The sequence below is a fragment of the Poecilia mexicana genome, unplaced genomic scaffold (genome assembly GCF_051168715.1).
Source record: "Poecilia mexicana isolate PSO_F unplaced genomic scaffold, ASM5116871v1 scaffold_15, whole genome shotgun sequence".
Lineage (NCBI taxonomy): Eukaryota > Metazoa > Chordata > Actinopteri > Cyprinodontiformes > Poeciliidae > Poecilia > Poecilia mexicana.
Genome location: NW_028263384.1, coordinates 16,791,932 through 16,807,007, shown reverse-complemented (window position 1 = coordinate 16,807,007; position 15,076 = coordinate 16,791,932). Strand labels below are relative to the sequence as shown.

General features: G+C 39.7%; 1 protein-coding gene across 3 annotated transcripts; it reads left to right on the top strand.

The window, feature by feature from the left end:
- The first annotated feature begins 414 nt into the window (after positions 1 to 414).
- washc2c (WASH complex subunit 2C) lies at positions 415 to 14,570 on the top strand. 3 transcript variants are annotated; one of them, XM_088012950.1, is made up of 31 exons: positions 415 to 596; positions 2,709 to 2,852; positions 2,968 to 3,132; positions 3,264 to 3,332; positions 3,949 to 4,122; positions 4,239 to 4,332; positions 4,401 to 4,462; positions 4,560 to 4,616; positions 4,707 to 4,790; positions 4,926 to 5,010; positions 5,625 to 5,684; positions 5,796 to 5,941; positions 6,025 to 6,112; positions 6,191 to 6,244; positions 6,334 to 6,531; positions 6,618 to 6,772; positions 6,863 to 6,973; positions 8,511 to 8,606; positions 8,698 to 8,802; positions 8,886 to 8,993; positions 9,078 to 9,250; positions 9,394 to 9,511; positions 9,919 to 10,311; positions 10,409 to 10,537; positions 10,992 to 11,093; positions 11,187 to 11,261; positions 11,476 to 11,532; positions 12,020 to 12,223; positions 12,317 to 13,018; positions 13,111 to 13,282; positions 13,926 to 14,570. In XM_088012950.1, exons 2-31 carry the CDS (start codon positions 2,709 to 2,711, stop codon positions 14,066 to 14,068), a joined length of 4,323 nt encoding a protein of 1,440 aa, XP_087869076.1. In that variant the 5' UTR covers positions 415 to 596; the 3' UTR covers positions 14,069 to 14,570. The 3 variants fall into 3 exon arrangements, with proteins under 3 accessions (XP_087869076.1, XP_014840230.2, XP_087869077.1); XM_014984744.2 differs by having other exon boundaries at positions 9,898 to 10,311; XM_088012951.1 differs by lacking the exon at positions 11,476 to 11,532 and having other exon boundaries at positions 9,898 to 10,311.
- The last annotated feature ends 506 nt before the right edge of the window (positions 14,571 to 15,076 follow it).

Below are 15,076 nucleotides of genomic sequence, written 5' to 3'. Positions count from 1 at the left end.
GAAGATGCACAGAATCTAAACTTCGATAGTAAAATTTCCACAGTGGTAATTCAGGGTGAGCTGTCATCTGCTGGTGTTTAATTAAATCCAAACTCAGTGCAGCCATCTTCCAGGAAACTTTAGCCCATTTCCATGATTTTCTCTCCTGACGAGCTTTAGAAAGATGTTCATTTCATGTCCTAGCAGAACTTGGCAGCAGCTCACTGCGAAGTGTACCAATGCCTGGTTTAATTACCGTAGCATTACTGTGTTTGAATGGCCAGCCTGACCTAAACTCCATAGGAAATCTGGAGTATTGTCTGGAGGAAGATGAGACGCTAGATAGACTTAATGTTTTCGTTAAAGAAACAGAACTGCTTAAACCTCAGCAGTGCTCTCTCACATTGTTGGTTTGTTCCGGTCCGCCCCTCTCTACTTGGTTGCTATGCAACGCTAGTCAGGTGACTGTCTGCAGACAGAATATGGCTGACCTGTCAGAAGACCAATGAGGGAAAGGCCAAATTTTGCATAATCGATCTTGTTTTTTTTTTCTTCTTCTTCTTCGTTTCTGACCGCAGTTGTCCGACGTGGGCAGCGCTTGACAGAAGATATTCAAGGTAAGCGTGGGACCACTTATATGCAGGGTGATTTATCCGTTTATGCTACACGGAACATCAGTGTTGATGTTGGCTAGCTAAATGCTAGCTTAGCCAAACAGTCCCCCCCCGCTTTCCATTAAAAAAAAAAAAAACAAATTCTGGAAACTTCATGAGGACGTAATAAATTACATTTCGCTATTTTCGCTATTTTAGCAACGTCACTGTAAATGCACCGCTGTCGTGTTTCATTACAAGTGTACTGGTTAAACTGTTTATAACATTTATGGGAATTCACAAGTCAATATTTGTTTTGGGTGACACTAAAAGCACCAAATCACTAAATAACTCTGAATTGTGTTCTTCGGTAAGGTAGCTCTGTCTTCGTAATTTTAGTTAATACACTCAGTATTGTTTCTGCTACAAACTTGGTCAGTTATCTAGTTTCACATAGTAGCATGCGCATGTTAAAGATGCTAAGAATCTTTTAAACAGTTATCTCTGTTTTTTTGATGTAATTTACTTTAAAGAGGTTTAAACCTTTGACCCCCACAGCTGAACTCTTACTGCTTGTAAAGATTTGAGATCTTTCAAGCAATGATGAACTTCCTGGTTGTGACATCACTGTCCTTAACTTCTATGTTATGCTCTTAGGTTGTTTTCCCCAACACCTTGTACACATCTGGCTGGCAGGATATGTTGCTTGAATTTGATAACATTTTGTCACATATATGCAAATGTAATTCATTTTGTTGGTATTTTCTGTGATAAACCAAGACAAGTGATGCATATTGTTAAGTGGAAGGAAAATTATTCATAGACTTAAGATATCGTACAAAAAAAAGCAGGGCATGCATTTGTGGTTAGTCTCCACTCAATTCCGATCCCCACACGCCCCTGCCCTCCATGTTTTAGGTGTTTTCCTTCTGCCACACACCTGGTTTGAATCTGTGGGTGATTAACAGGCTTCTGCAGTACTTGATGGTCATGCAATCATTTGTTCTGCAATAGAGGCACATCTAAAACATGGGGGCTGGGGGCCTGAGGACTGGAATTGCCTTAGAGGATTGTGCTGCAATTAGCTACATCAATCTTTCCATCAAATCCGACTACCTTTTTTTGGCTGTGTTGAATAAAATTACCATTACCATAGTGCAATGTTGCCCCCACAATGTTTCATGGTGAATCAACAAGTTTTCCACTTTTGCATTAAAGCAAGTTGTGTAGTTATTCTCCCACCTTAGCTGTGGATCCTCTGCTGCTCCTCAGCGTAACCACAGACCTTCTTGTTGCTTTTCTGAGTGATTCTTTCTTTGCCAGGCTCTTCAGTTTAGTTGAGTGACCGTTGTAGATTTGCAGTTGTGTCATACGCTGTCCATTTCTGAATGATGGATTGTCCAGCACTCCGTGATGTTATGTTACAGAGCGCTGTTATATTATAACCTAATCGAAGATTCAGAGACACCACTGTGTCCTTGTTCTTTATTGTGCTGTTTGCTCACTAACATTCTCTAATAGACCTCACAAAACGGTACTATAAATGGCTGTAAACACCGAGACTGAATTACCCACTGGTGAACTAAATGTAGCTGATAGTTCTGGCATTTATTATGGGTATCAGAATCAATCTTTTTACAATGTAAATTGAATTGAAAAGCACAACAGATTCTTCAGGGGGGTTTTTTTAGTTGTAAATTGTGTCGTAATCATTTTTCTTCCACCTTACGATTATGTACAGGGGGAACTTTCTGTCGGTCTGTTATGCACAATGCCGATAAAATGCACTGAGCTTTGTAATTTTAATGTGATAAGATGTTAAAGGAAAGGTACTATGAAGAAAAGATATGCAACTGAAACTGATTATTTAATGTCATACATAAGTGGTACTTATGTCAAGGCAGCTATAGGCAGCAAAACTCGCTCTCATAAAATCTTTGTCAGTGGAAACATTCACTCCAATTTGTGTTTTTGCTCTTATTTCCTCCTACAGGTAACCTGTGTTCGTTTAGAGTACAAATGTATAGTAAAGATAATTTTCTGTTTTTGGTTTTGTCCTCTTTATGTGTTGATGGGCTTTAAAAAGCCTGCATGAATTATTGATTTCCATCATCACAACAAGTTATCTGATTCCAGATGAGTACTTTGCCAAATGGAATCGCAAATGGCCCAAGCCGAAGTGAGGCTTTTAGCAAAGATGCTCAGGTGTGGGAGAGGCCGTGGAGTCTTGAGGAGATCCGACAACACAGTGCCAACTGGTCCTTAGCAGCCGACTCGGGGGTAAGCTAGAAATCCTATCGCAATTTTGAAGCATCAGTAAAACAGTGTTTGAGAAAGTTGTGAGATCAACGGATCCTGTTCTCGTAACTGCTTTTTTTTTTTTTTCGTCTCGCAGCTCTTCCTCTTCCTCCAAGACTTTTCGCAGAGAATGTTGTCAAAGACGCATGAGATTGAACAGCAGTTGGACAGCCTTATCCGGGACACCAAGGCCACAGACAGCCGCCTGCACTCTGTCTTCAATGACTTTTTAATGCTCTCTAATACACAATTTATAGAAAATGTAATGCATCTCATAACTTCATTAATAGTATTTACCAAATTAAATTTGCATTGATATTTTTAGACTCCTTTTGAGCCAGCTGAGTTTTTAAGTAGACGACACATGATCCAGTGTATCCTGTTCTGTAACAGAGAGTGTACGATGAGGAGGTGGAGGAGACGATGCCCAAGGCTGATGCTTCAGAGAAGCAGCCTGAACAGGTAACTGAGCACAAACCTGCTGACATCTCTCGTTTTCCTTGAGTACAGCGTTTTGAGCTTTTCACAGATTGTCACTTTACAAACACAAATGTAAATTTATTGTACTGGAATTTTATGTGATAGGAAATGCTAAGTAGTGCATGTCTGTAAAATGGGAGGAAAACAATGTATTGTCTCAGTTTTACTGTAATTCTTATTTTATTTCTTAATAGCCAGATATTTGCTTGACTAACCCTGGTTTAAAGGTCTTCTATGCTTTTTTTTTTTTTTTTTTTTTTTCCCCCCCGGCCTTTACTTGGTCTTTCATGCCATTTGTTCACTGATGAGGGGGTGGGTTTGTTGCACTAGATTTTAATTTTATTTAGGGGTATTATTGTTTACAGGTCTAAATACAAAAGCAAGCCATATTTCATTTTTTAACTGGAGAGAAAATGAACCCATGTCACATTTTGCTTTTTCTTCATGATTATGTGCTACTTTGTGTTGGTCAAGCAGATGAAAGTCTAGTAAATTACACTGATTTCTTGATTGTAGCATAAAATGTGAAAAAAACATTAAGTCTGAAACTACTTTTGTAAGTATTTTCACATTTTATTTATTCATCTCTGAACTTCAGGAAAAGACTCGAGAGCAAAAAGAGGCAGAGTTGATCCCCAAGATGCAGGAAGCTGTGAGTTATGGGCTGAAAGTACTGGAGTCAGCGTTTGAGCATCTGGACATCAAGGCGGGGAACTCTGACTCCGAGGACGAGGAGATCCCGGACAGAGTAGAGGCCATCCTCGAACCCAAGGTGTGCTGCTCCTCTGAAACGCAACAATTGCAAAATGCAATTATTGCAGTTTTGACTGCAATGCATGTGATGAGATCAGCGTAATTAAGTTTGGGTGTTACTTATTTTTGCATTAGGATCTCTACGTGGATAGGCCACTTCCGTATCTGATTGGCTCTCAAGCCTTCATGGAGCAGGACGATGTTGGGCTTGGTGACCTGTCGAGTGATGGTAAGACTCTCACAGCCGCTCTTGTCTGTACCTCAGCTTGACATCAATAACCTTTAGGTCATTTTCAGAACTATCGGTCGACAGCGACAGGGACAGCGTTGTCGACAGTGAAAATGACAAAGAAGAATTTGTGAGACAATATTTCCCTTATTATTTCACGTGTTATGGTTTTGTTTTAATTTTCAAAAACATTTAATAATAATAATTTTATTTCTTCTTTTAAACAGAATTCAGATGATGACGTTTCCCAGGAGGAGCCCGAAGCTCACAATAATGTTCAAAAGGTATCTTAAGTCATTTTTCTATCTCCATATAACAAATAACTTCACCTCCAAACCAATTAAGTTTTACATTTTCTCCTCAATTTCATCTAGAAGTCATCAATGGTTAGTTTTGAAGAAGAGGAGGACGAGGATTCAGACTTATTTGAAAAATCAGATGAAGATGATGCTCCAAAGGTATAGCCGGGTCACACAAAATAATAATAATTTTGTACAGACCTAAAGTATCTGAAATGGGAAACTATAATTTAGGTGTTGGGTATTTCAGATGATTCCCAAAGAGAATGACAGCTGATATTTTATATGTCACAGAACACAGGCGAGTTCAAATTTGAAGATGAGTTAGCCGCCCGAATCAAAGGGGAACAAATGACCCGGCCTGAAGGAGATCGTGCGTGTAAGTTCCTGTCATTACCATCTACCTCACACACGACATCACACTGTAGATTTTCATTCTTACATCTTATTGGTCCTCGGGTATCAAACACGTTTGGTCATTTTCACACAAATCGTTTAGGACACAATTATTTACGAAATTAGCTGAAGAAACCAAGCTTTGTTGGATAATTATTAGTGAGCAATTAAACAAATGTAGCTGTTCATAACAGATAATATGCAGCTGTTAACTTGCCTACTTATATTTGGGAAGGTTAGAATAACATCACAAAGAATTTACGGAGACTTTATTGGTCTCTGTAAATAAAGGGACCAATAAAGTTCTCTCTACTTATAGAAGTGAGCTACAGTTTTCAGCCACCACATTTATCCACATCCAGTTGTTTGCTTTGTTGGTATTATCCATTTCATAAATCGCATATACCTATCCTACGATCATTTCTGGGCTACCATTTACACCTGTTTTGGATAAGCCCAGCTGTGTCTTGTTTTAGTGAAAACCTGGTGTTGAAGCGCCCTTTTGAGTACAACATCAAGTGCAGTTCACATACGTCTGTCATTTTTACATGTGCATGTTTATGGATCTTTTGTTTCTACCATCTCATTATACTGAAGCATTGGCATCTAAGAAGAAGAGTAAAGGCAGAAAAGAACCAAAGCCTGCAAAACCACAGGGTAGGACACACAGTCATCATCATTCCTGTTCAGCCTTTTAAGTTTTGACGCACCATTAGAGTTTTCGTGACAAACCGACCAAACTTAAACTGTTCATTTAAATTTTACCAGCGGCTGAGGAGGATAGCGATGACATGTTTAAGCCTCCCAAGATGGATGATCATTACGATGATGACGACGACGATGACTTCTCCCCATTTGGTGGAAAAAGCGGCCTCTTCAGCGGAGGAAAGGGCCTCTTCGACGACGATGACGAGGTGATGTGATTTATTTCCTGTTTTCGTATCGTGGAAGCGGTGGGATCAGATTTTAATGTGTCATGTTCTATTGCATCATACAGGGAGATCTTTTCTCTGAGGCGCCAAAACCTGCGTTGGAGGAGAAAAGAGTAATGAATGAAAAGATAAGAAGCGCATCTCAAGCTGAAGGTAAAATGTAGAAAAACAAATAGATTCATTTTTAAAGTAAACACACAGATTGAGATTAACGTTTATTTTGCTGTTCAGAATCTCGTAAAGCTGATAAGAAGATTCCAGCTGGTGCCGTATCGATATTTCCAGGTAGTAGAAGAGATCTTAATAGTAACATGCAACCTTTTTTTTTTTTTTTTTTTTGCTTTATTGTACTGAAACAAACTTTCTCCAATTAGATAACAGCCTGTTTGGTTCTGGACAAAGCTCTGACTCAGAGGAGAGAAAAGAAAATAAGACCCCAGCTGCTGTCGGGACCAAAACTGCTCCCACACAAACTCTCACTGGAGCTGGTGGTGGTGGAGTCGGGGGGCTGTTTGACGACGACGAAGACGATGATTTCTTTAGTGGTAAAATTCTGAAAAAGTCCGACTCTGGTAAGTGAATGAAAGAGTCGCCCGAGTGGCGCTGCAGTTATTACAATGGGATCCTGGCTTGATTATTTATTTTATTTTATTTCCAGCTGTACAGGAGAAAGCCAAACTTAAAAATTCAATTGACCTTTTTGACGATGAGGACGATGATGGCGACATATTCAGTGGCAAGTTCAAAGCAGCAACTCCAACCCAAAGCAAGAAGGAGCCTGAGGAGGAGAAAGATAAACCTCCGGAGAAAAAGGTAAATGAAAGCATTCTTTCGAAGAAACGTCTAGTGTTGTATGTAGTGTTTTCTGTGTGTTGCAATGCTGACGGTCGATCTCATGTTTAGATGCCAGCTGGGGCTATCTCCATGTTTGGTCCTGCAACTAAAAGCCTGCTAAGCGAGGGCTTGAAAAAACGGCAGACGTCTACCAGCGAGGACTCTGAGAAAAATGAAGAGGTCTGGATAGACTATTGTTTACCTACTTGGCCCCGACACGCATTAATTTAGTTTGTTTTCATTCGCAAAATGTCAGAAATTCAATCTAAAAGTGCTCCATTGTCTTCAGTGGTCACAATGTTAAGGTTGGTTTTTCTTCTAAAACTACTTATGGCTTCTTAAGTGAACTTGATGATCTTTGCTAGATCTGATTTATAAAGCACGTTTATGACAATACATTTCCAAAGTGCTGTGCATTGATCCATAGACGGTCAAATGTTTATAGCACAGCAATAAACTTACACTAAAAGTGGAATGCTCAAAATAGATTTAATAATAACTTGCATTTAAGTACCGTATTTTACGCACTATAAGGCGCACCTAAAAACCTTCAATTTCCTTAAAAGCCGACAGTGCGCCTTATAATCTGGTGCGCCTTATATATGGACCAATATTGAGCCACAACAGGTCTAGCAGCTATGGTAAGCAGGCGCCGACTTCATTTTCGCCCATAGAAGAAGAAACGCGCGGTGCATGCTGGGATAGTTGTCAGAATGCTGGTTTGTTAATAAAGTTTGACTGACCTATCTGCAGGTCATTTAGCACCACGTTCTCCACGAACATGCTGTGCGCGAACGGAGAAGGGTGACCATCGTCCGGCCACTCCCCGGCTCAGTCGCGGAAGGCTCTCCTAGCCGACCGGAGTCGGACTGTTTTGTTGACATTCTTTATGTCAACAAAGTGGCTTTAGACATTCATCCGGGATGCTTCAAGGGACCAGTCCCTGTACATTTAAAGCCGGGGGGGCGCGGGGGAAGAGAGACAGAGACTGCGGGCAGCGTGTCAGTTGGTCTGCGTTACCCAGAAAACAGTTGGGCACAATATACCATCACCAACACCGTGAGTGTTGACTGGGGCAACCTACTATGTAAAGTACTCTGGGATCTTTTCTGTATTATTACACATCCACATTTGTAGAGTACGGAACAAATCGCATCCGTATAGGTTCAATACGGGATCGTCGGCAATCCTAACTGTAGCGTCTGTCCTATGCGCCTTATAATGCGGTGTACCTTATAAATGAAAAAAGTCCTAAAAAAGGCCATTAATTTAAGGTGCGCCTTATAGTGCGGAAAATACGGTAAATAAATTTTACTTAATTAACTTTGTTTAATAAGGTCAAAATAATTAACATTTATTTGTCAAGGGACACTGCACATTAAGAACACTGCTAGGTAATCTGATTCACCCATAATCTGTGGAACCAGATTATGGGTGAAAAAGGTTCTGTGTAAAATGCACCTCATTATTCTGCAATGCAGAAATTGTATCAAGAAGAGAGGAGTAAACCTTCACATTTCATCCCACATCTTGGGAAATATTGTGTCAAACCAATGCATTATTTTGTCTAATTTTTTTTGTTTACATCCTTAATTTTTACATTTTGTCTTTGACGAGAAAACTAACCTGTGCATCTCTTTTTTTTCTTTTCATTTTTCTTTTTGTTATGGGATAATTTCACAACTTTTTGTATTTTGTTTACATTTATGAACTTCAGGATGTTCCTGCTGCTGCTGATGTTGGAAAAGCTCCAGTTAAGCCAGCAGAAACGCCTCGTAGCACAAGCCTGTTCTCTGACGATGAAGAGCCTCAGGTAATGTTTGCAGTAGAAACAAAATGGTAAAGAAGAGATGAATCTCACAAAGCATTTCGATAACGCTTGATATCCATTTTGTTTGCGTCAGTTATTTCCAGGAGCCACTAAGAGTCAATCTAAGCCTGACCCGCCAAGTTTGGGTAAAACCGGCAAGACCCCCCTGTCCTTATTTGATGATGAGGAAGAAGAAGAGGTGAAAACAGTTTCATTACAGCAAAAAATAAAATCTGACGCGTTTTATTTGACATCACTACATGTCAATCTTTTACCTTGTAGGATCTTTTTGCATCTGCAGCCAAATCTCAAGTTAAACCATCTCAAGCTAAAGTCGCCGTCCCGCCACCCACCAAAGCGGCATCCAGCTCTCTTTTCAGCGACGACGAGGTATGAGGTCAACAAAGGTAATATTTTCTACTCGCCAACCAGGATTTTTCTGAATTTGAAATATGTAACTTTCTGAAATGTCAGGATCAGTGGATAAGTCCAAAAAGCAGCTCATCGAAGGCGGAGAGTAAAACGGGAGGAATGAAAACCAGCACCAGTGCCCCATCTAACCTCCCAAGTACTAAAATATCTCAGAAGAGCAGTTTGTTCAACGACGAGGATGATGATGACCTGTTTGCCGACACCAAGACGTCAAGGTACATGCGGTTGTAAATAACCTGATTCATTTATAAACGGAAAACAAAGCAGCCCTTGTCTGGCTCAAGTTGCGTTGTAACTGTTATTGTACTTTAACATCTTAAATATTTACTTGACTTCTTGTTCTGTTGCCTTCATGAAGTCAGAAGAAGCCCCAGAGGGTTGCTCTCCTGTTTGAAGACGAGGGAGATGATGAAGGAAAAGAATCTCTGTTTGGCAATAACCCTGCAGTTCACACAAACTCTGAAGCCCCCACTAAAGTGAGTGAGCAAAAGTCTTAAACTCATTGCTTATGCATGACTTATGCATTTTTTTTATTATTATTCTTTTGATGCTTGGTTGAAACCAAGAAGATAAACTATTCTTGTAGATAGAACTGTCTCATGTTTGGGAATTATTTTGAGAATTTTACATTTCTAACTTAACAAACAGAATATTTATACAAGAGCACCTTCACTCATATCGACAAGACTTTAGCATAACAAACTGGTGTAGAGGATGATATTGAGTTGGTATAACGTGTGGTCCTACAAACCTAAACTGTTCGTCGAAGACACTTCTTAGAAGTTCTGATGTTTGAAAGTTCACATATGTGTATTTGTGCATCCTCCACGTGTAACCGTTTTATTATCTGTAATTTTCTCAGATGCCTGTTGCCTCTTCGCAGTCCTCCTCGAAGCCAGAGCAGGTTCTGGTCTCTGAGGCCCCAGCAAAGGACAAACCGCCGGTGCAGCCGAAGCCAGCTGAAAAGAAACCTGAAGCGCTGCCGTCACCAGAGAGCGCTGAAATCAGAAAGAAGCCTGCTGGAGCAGTCAGTCTGTTTGGTGGCATCGACGTTCTCAGCAGCAAGCAGACAAAGGGCCCTCTGGATGATGAAGACCAGGATGACCTCTTCCTCGCCAAAGGCACTCCACCACCAATGTTCAGGACCGAGGAAAAGAAGGAAGACAAAGGCAAATCAAAAACAGTCAGTCTGTTTGATGAGGATGACGAAGACGAATCAGAATGGAACGTTCCAACATTCTCAGCCAGTAAGCCCACGGCAGGAAAGACGCCAGAGGTTTGTCTGCCTTGTAATAGAACAGAGAATATGGGGAAATTCATTCATCTGCATTTTCGTTTTACTTCTGCATTTGAAATGTAAAATTTTCCCGCAGCCCGCAGAGGAGCAACAGCAGAATAAGAGCACAGGGGTTTTCCAGGACGAAGAGCTGCTGTTCAGTCAAACGCAGCAGAAGGACAACGACCCTGATGTTGATCTTTTTGCAGCCACAACAAAAGCTGAGGTCAGTGCATCTGCTGCATTGTTGTGCGAGTTCACTCGTAACAAGAGCTAGCTCCAAGTTCAGTTCAGATGTTAAAGTCAAATTTATTTAAACCTTCCAAACTACATTTACTGTTCCACTATGAACTGATTCATATTCCTCGTTATATTTTTGTGAAATAAAATTTGGCAGCAATTGCATTCTCTCTTGAGAATCAGAATTCATTGTATTGGCCAAGACTTTGATGCACAAACAAGCAATATGACTTTTCACATCATCACTTACCGCTTTACTGCATAAAGTAACAAGTGTCTCCTAAAGGTTGTGCAGTTACATTTAATGACATTATTTCTACAAAGTTCCCATAAGCAAAACTTGTCATGAGCATGTTTGTGGTTTTGCTTACTCTGCAAATATTTTTCTTCTGTATGTAGTTGCAAATGTTTTTCATTGTATTGTATTGGTCAATTTTCAGAGTTCTAAGGTCAGTCCGATGAAACCAGCAGCGCATAATCTGTTTTCAGACGATGACGAAGATGACATTTTCAGCTCTGTCAAAGCAACGCCTCCCCCTCCGGTAACAATATAGTTTTGTTTTTAGAAAACACCGGATTTCAATATTTTTAACACTTACAAAAAATACCAACCGTTTATTTTCCTTTTTATTTAGATAGTAGCAAAGAAACCAAGCAAACCTCTTGATAAAGCGCCACTTGCAAGCCCTGATCCTGTTTCAGAGATTCAGGTGGGCTAAATTTGTCTGTTTTTGATTGGTTTTGATTTTTTATTTTTTTTTTCAGTTTGATACTACAAAACTGTGGCAACTATTTACTGATTTAGAAGCATTATTTTTGTTTTGTTCTGTTCTCAATTTGTAAGATTTTTTTTTTTTTTTTTTTAATAAAACACAAATTCTATGTTTGATACAATTTTGATCCTGCTGTAATTTGACCACACAGAAACCAGCACCAAGCCCTGTAAAACCTAAAGATTCCTCAAGGATTGGGAAACTTCAAGTAATTTAATTTTTTTTAACTGAATCAAAAGCCTTTAATACTGACCTATTTTTTTTCTCTTATTTTCCTCTTCGGGGAAGATCTTTACATATTTTTCACCTGCTTTTTCCTATTCTTCCTATTCTTCTTCCAAACCTTGGCTGAAATTGACTGTCCTAATTGAACAGTCATTTTATCATTTTATCTTACTAATGAAGAAGAGATGTCTTGCTGGTCTTTGCAGTTTCAGCAGTTCTTGCTGTTCGTTGTTTCTCTTGCACCATTTCCATCCTCGGTCCTGGTTTCTCCTTTCTCTGAACCACACAGAGGAACTTACTAGTTAGAGAAGTGATACAAATCTGTACTATTAGTTCATGGTTCTGTACATATGCTGAATTTTCTTGCTCGAAGTAAAGTCATCTTAAAAAGAAACTACACAGCTATCACTGCAACTGATTTTTTTTTCTTTTTTTTTTTTTTTTTTTTTTTTTTTTTTTTTTACATCCAGGCCAGTCTGATGATCAACCCTGCTGCTTTGCTCCCGGGAGCTCTTTCCAGCATGTCAGGGACTCTGAGCTCTTCCTCTGGGGTATCCAGCTCCAGCCTGAGCCCCAGTCCTGTTTCAACCCCCATAGGAGGACATGAAGAGAGCGAAGGGGGGGTGAGCTTTGATACACCAGTCCAGGTCACGACTCTACAAAGTGCACACAAGGTGGGTTTTGAGTTTGGCACTTTCTGCACTGTTGTCTCTTTATCTTCACCTCCATCTGCTCCGAAAGTAGCTAAAATCTCCCTACCCTTGCAGGGCCGTGCAAAAGGTTCGGCTCTTCGGAGACCCCAGTCCAGAGCGGCCAGGCAGCAGGCTGCCAAAAAGTCGGTGGGGGACACAGATCAGAGCGGAGGGGAAGATATTTTTGCTCCAAATCCCAGTGTTTCCAGTTTCGCATTGCCCCCGTCAGACAAATCCAACCTCGCGCCCGTCAACCCAACATCACCTTCGTCGTCCGAAGCATCAACCTCACCAAAGCCCTTGTCTTCACAGCCTTCATTCTCTCAAAGCTCTTCCAGACCCAATGAGCTGTCATTGCCAGTATCGACAAAAGCAGGAACGAAAGACTCCAGTAAGGACAGCAGCAGCACAAAGAAACAACTACCATTAGAAGAAGATGACCTCTTTGGCTCAGATGGTCTCTTTGGGCCTAAAACCATCTTTAACAAGCCCTCACCCAGAGAGACCCCCAAGAGCATCGAGCCACAGGCCAGTAGTGGAGCAGGACTGAAGAAGGATATAGATCCCAGTCAACTCTCCTCTATATTTGATACGCACACTGATGATCTTTTCCAAAATGTTAAGCCACGTTCAGTAACACAGAAAGCTAAAGCCTCACCCTTTATGGAAGATGACGATGACGACTTATTTGGACTTAACAGCAGTGCCACTGCCACATCCAAAACTAATAAAGAAATCAAGAACGGCAGCAGTTTTTCAACACAGGACATTTTTCAGGTAGGTTTACCTTTTTGTTTGTGGTAATTGAATCACCTGTGCCATCAGGGTGGATTTGATTCCCGTTTTTCCTGTCTGAATTTGTGTTACAGGACGAAGCCACCATTGTGCCTAAAGTTGACAAGAAGCTCAAAGAGAAAAGCATTGATGCTGCCTTGTTTGACGATAATGTAGACATTTTTGCTGACCTGACAGACACATTTAAACCAAAACCGAAGTCCAAGTTAAAGGGAGAAACCAAGTCTATATTTGATGACGACATGGGTAAGCAACAGTGATGTTCGTCACACATTTACAATGCTTTTTCCAAAGTGTTCCACATTTTTAGAGTATAACCATAAACTTCAGTGTATTTTATGGCGATTTTTGTGTGATTAAGCCAAAGCATGGTAGTGGGTATTAATGAAATGTGGGATAAATAAGTGTCATAAGGTCTGAAAAGTGAGGCATATATTTTTATTCAGCTCTTTTTACTCTGATACCAGTGGATGAAATTTAGTGAAACAAGTGGAAAGTCACGCAATTAGCAAATGTGTAATTTAATTTCAGTCCAATTGATTTGTGAAGGGCTCAAAGGCTTGTTGGGGAACATTGGAGAACAAATATCACAAAAACTAAGAAACAAATCAGAAAGGCCAGGGAAGAACTTGAGTAGTTTAAAGCAACAATTAGGTTATGCAACAAAGTGTAGGGCACCACTGCTAACAATGATGGACTACTTTGTGTAGATCTGCCATATTAAATCTCTATAACATATGTTTGAGGTTTGAACATGACAAAATGTAAAAATACAAAACTTAATACTTTTGCATGCCACCGTATACTTTCTGGAGATCAGTTGTGTTGCTTAGTGCTCACCTTTTATTTGTCATATTTTAACATTGTTATATCTCTCTGCCCTTCAAAGATGACATTTTTACAAGCACAGCAAAGCCAGTGCCGAAGGCTCCGGATAAATCAAAGAAAACTCCACCAGCCAAGGAAACGAGTAGTGCACCAGATTCCAGCAACATATTTGATGACCCGCTTAACGTTCTGGGTGGGAATTGATGTCTTGGAGTGGCCTGGAATTTGTAAAATTGTGGATTTTTTTGTTTGTTTTTTTTTTTGTTTGTTTTGCTTCATCATTAAGTGATCAAGAAAAGATATGATACACTGTTGATAGAATATTTATTGATATAACATCATATCAGTATGTGGCTTATTTTTGTCTGACAAAGACTGTAATTAATACGATTTCATTCATCTTTCAACGGAGTTTCCAAAATTATCCTGGCATCATAACTAATATAACTGTTTAGTGTTTATATTACATAATAGCACTTTATAAGCATACATTATGCTTAGTCTTGAGGCCTGCAGAAATTATATTGATTTGTTTGGCTTTGCCACGTGGGATGTTATGTCTTTAGGTTTGTGCCATATCATTCTGACTGTCTTAGTCAATTTTGACAATGTTTTTATTAAGAATTTCCTCCATTTCCTAACTTTGACTGTGATGATAAAGACGATGCTTTTTTTAATGACTAAAATGAAACATATTTTACCTGAATTATGTGTGATTATTTCCAGCTCAATCGTTGATTTTCTCGTTTTAACTCCAGAGCAAGGCAGTATTTTGTCATTTGTTGAATACAATAAATAGTTTCTTTAGTCTTTTATATGAGCAGTAAACATTAAAATCAAGAAAGTCTGTGTGGTTTTCTAACATTTCCACACATGGATGACAAGCAAAAATAAATGTAATTTAAAATGCCATTTGTGGAAGGGAATAGATAAGGACTTTCATGTTCTCTTAACATTGCTAAAATCAGACACAGGTGCACATGATAAGAACGGGGAACATTTTAGATGAGGTTAAAACTCAGATATCAAGCTTACTGTATTGAAGAGAGGGTGAATGTTAAGACCCAAAGAGCTGTCTGACCTAAGTCTACTAAGAAAGAACTCAAAAAAAAAGAACTGGGAAAACAACTATTCCACACACACAAAAAAAATAGTCTACAAGTTGAAGACCTTCATGACATTTGGTCATGAAGGTGACTAAGGAGGAAATCA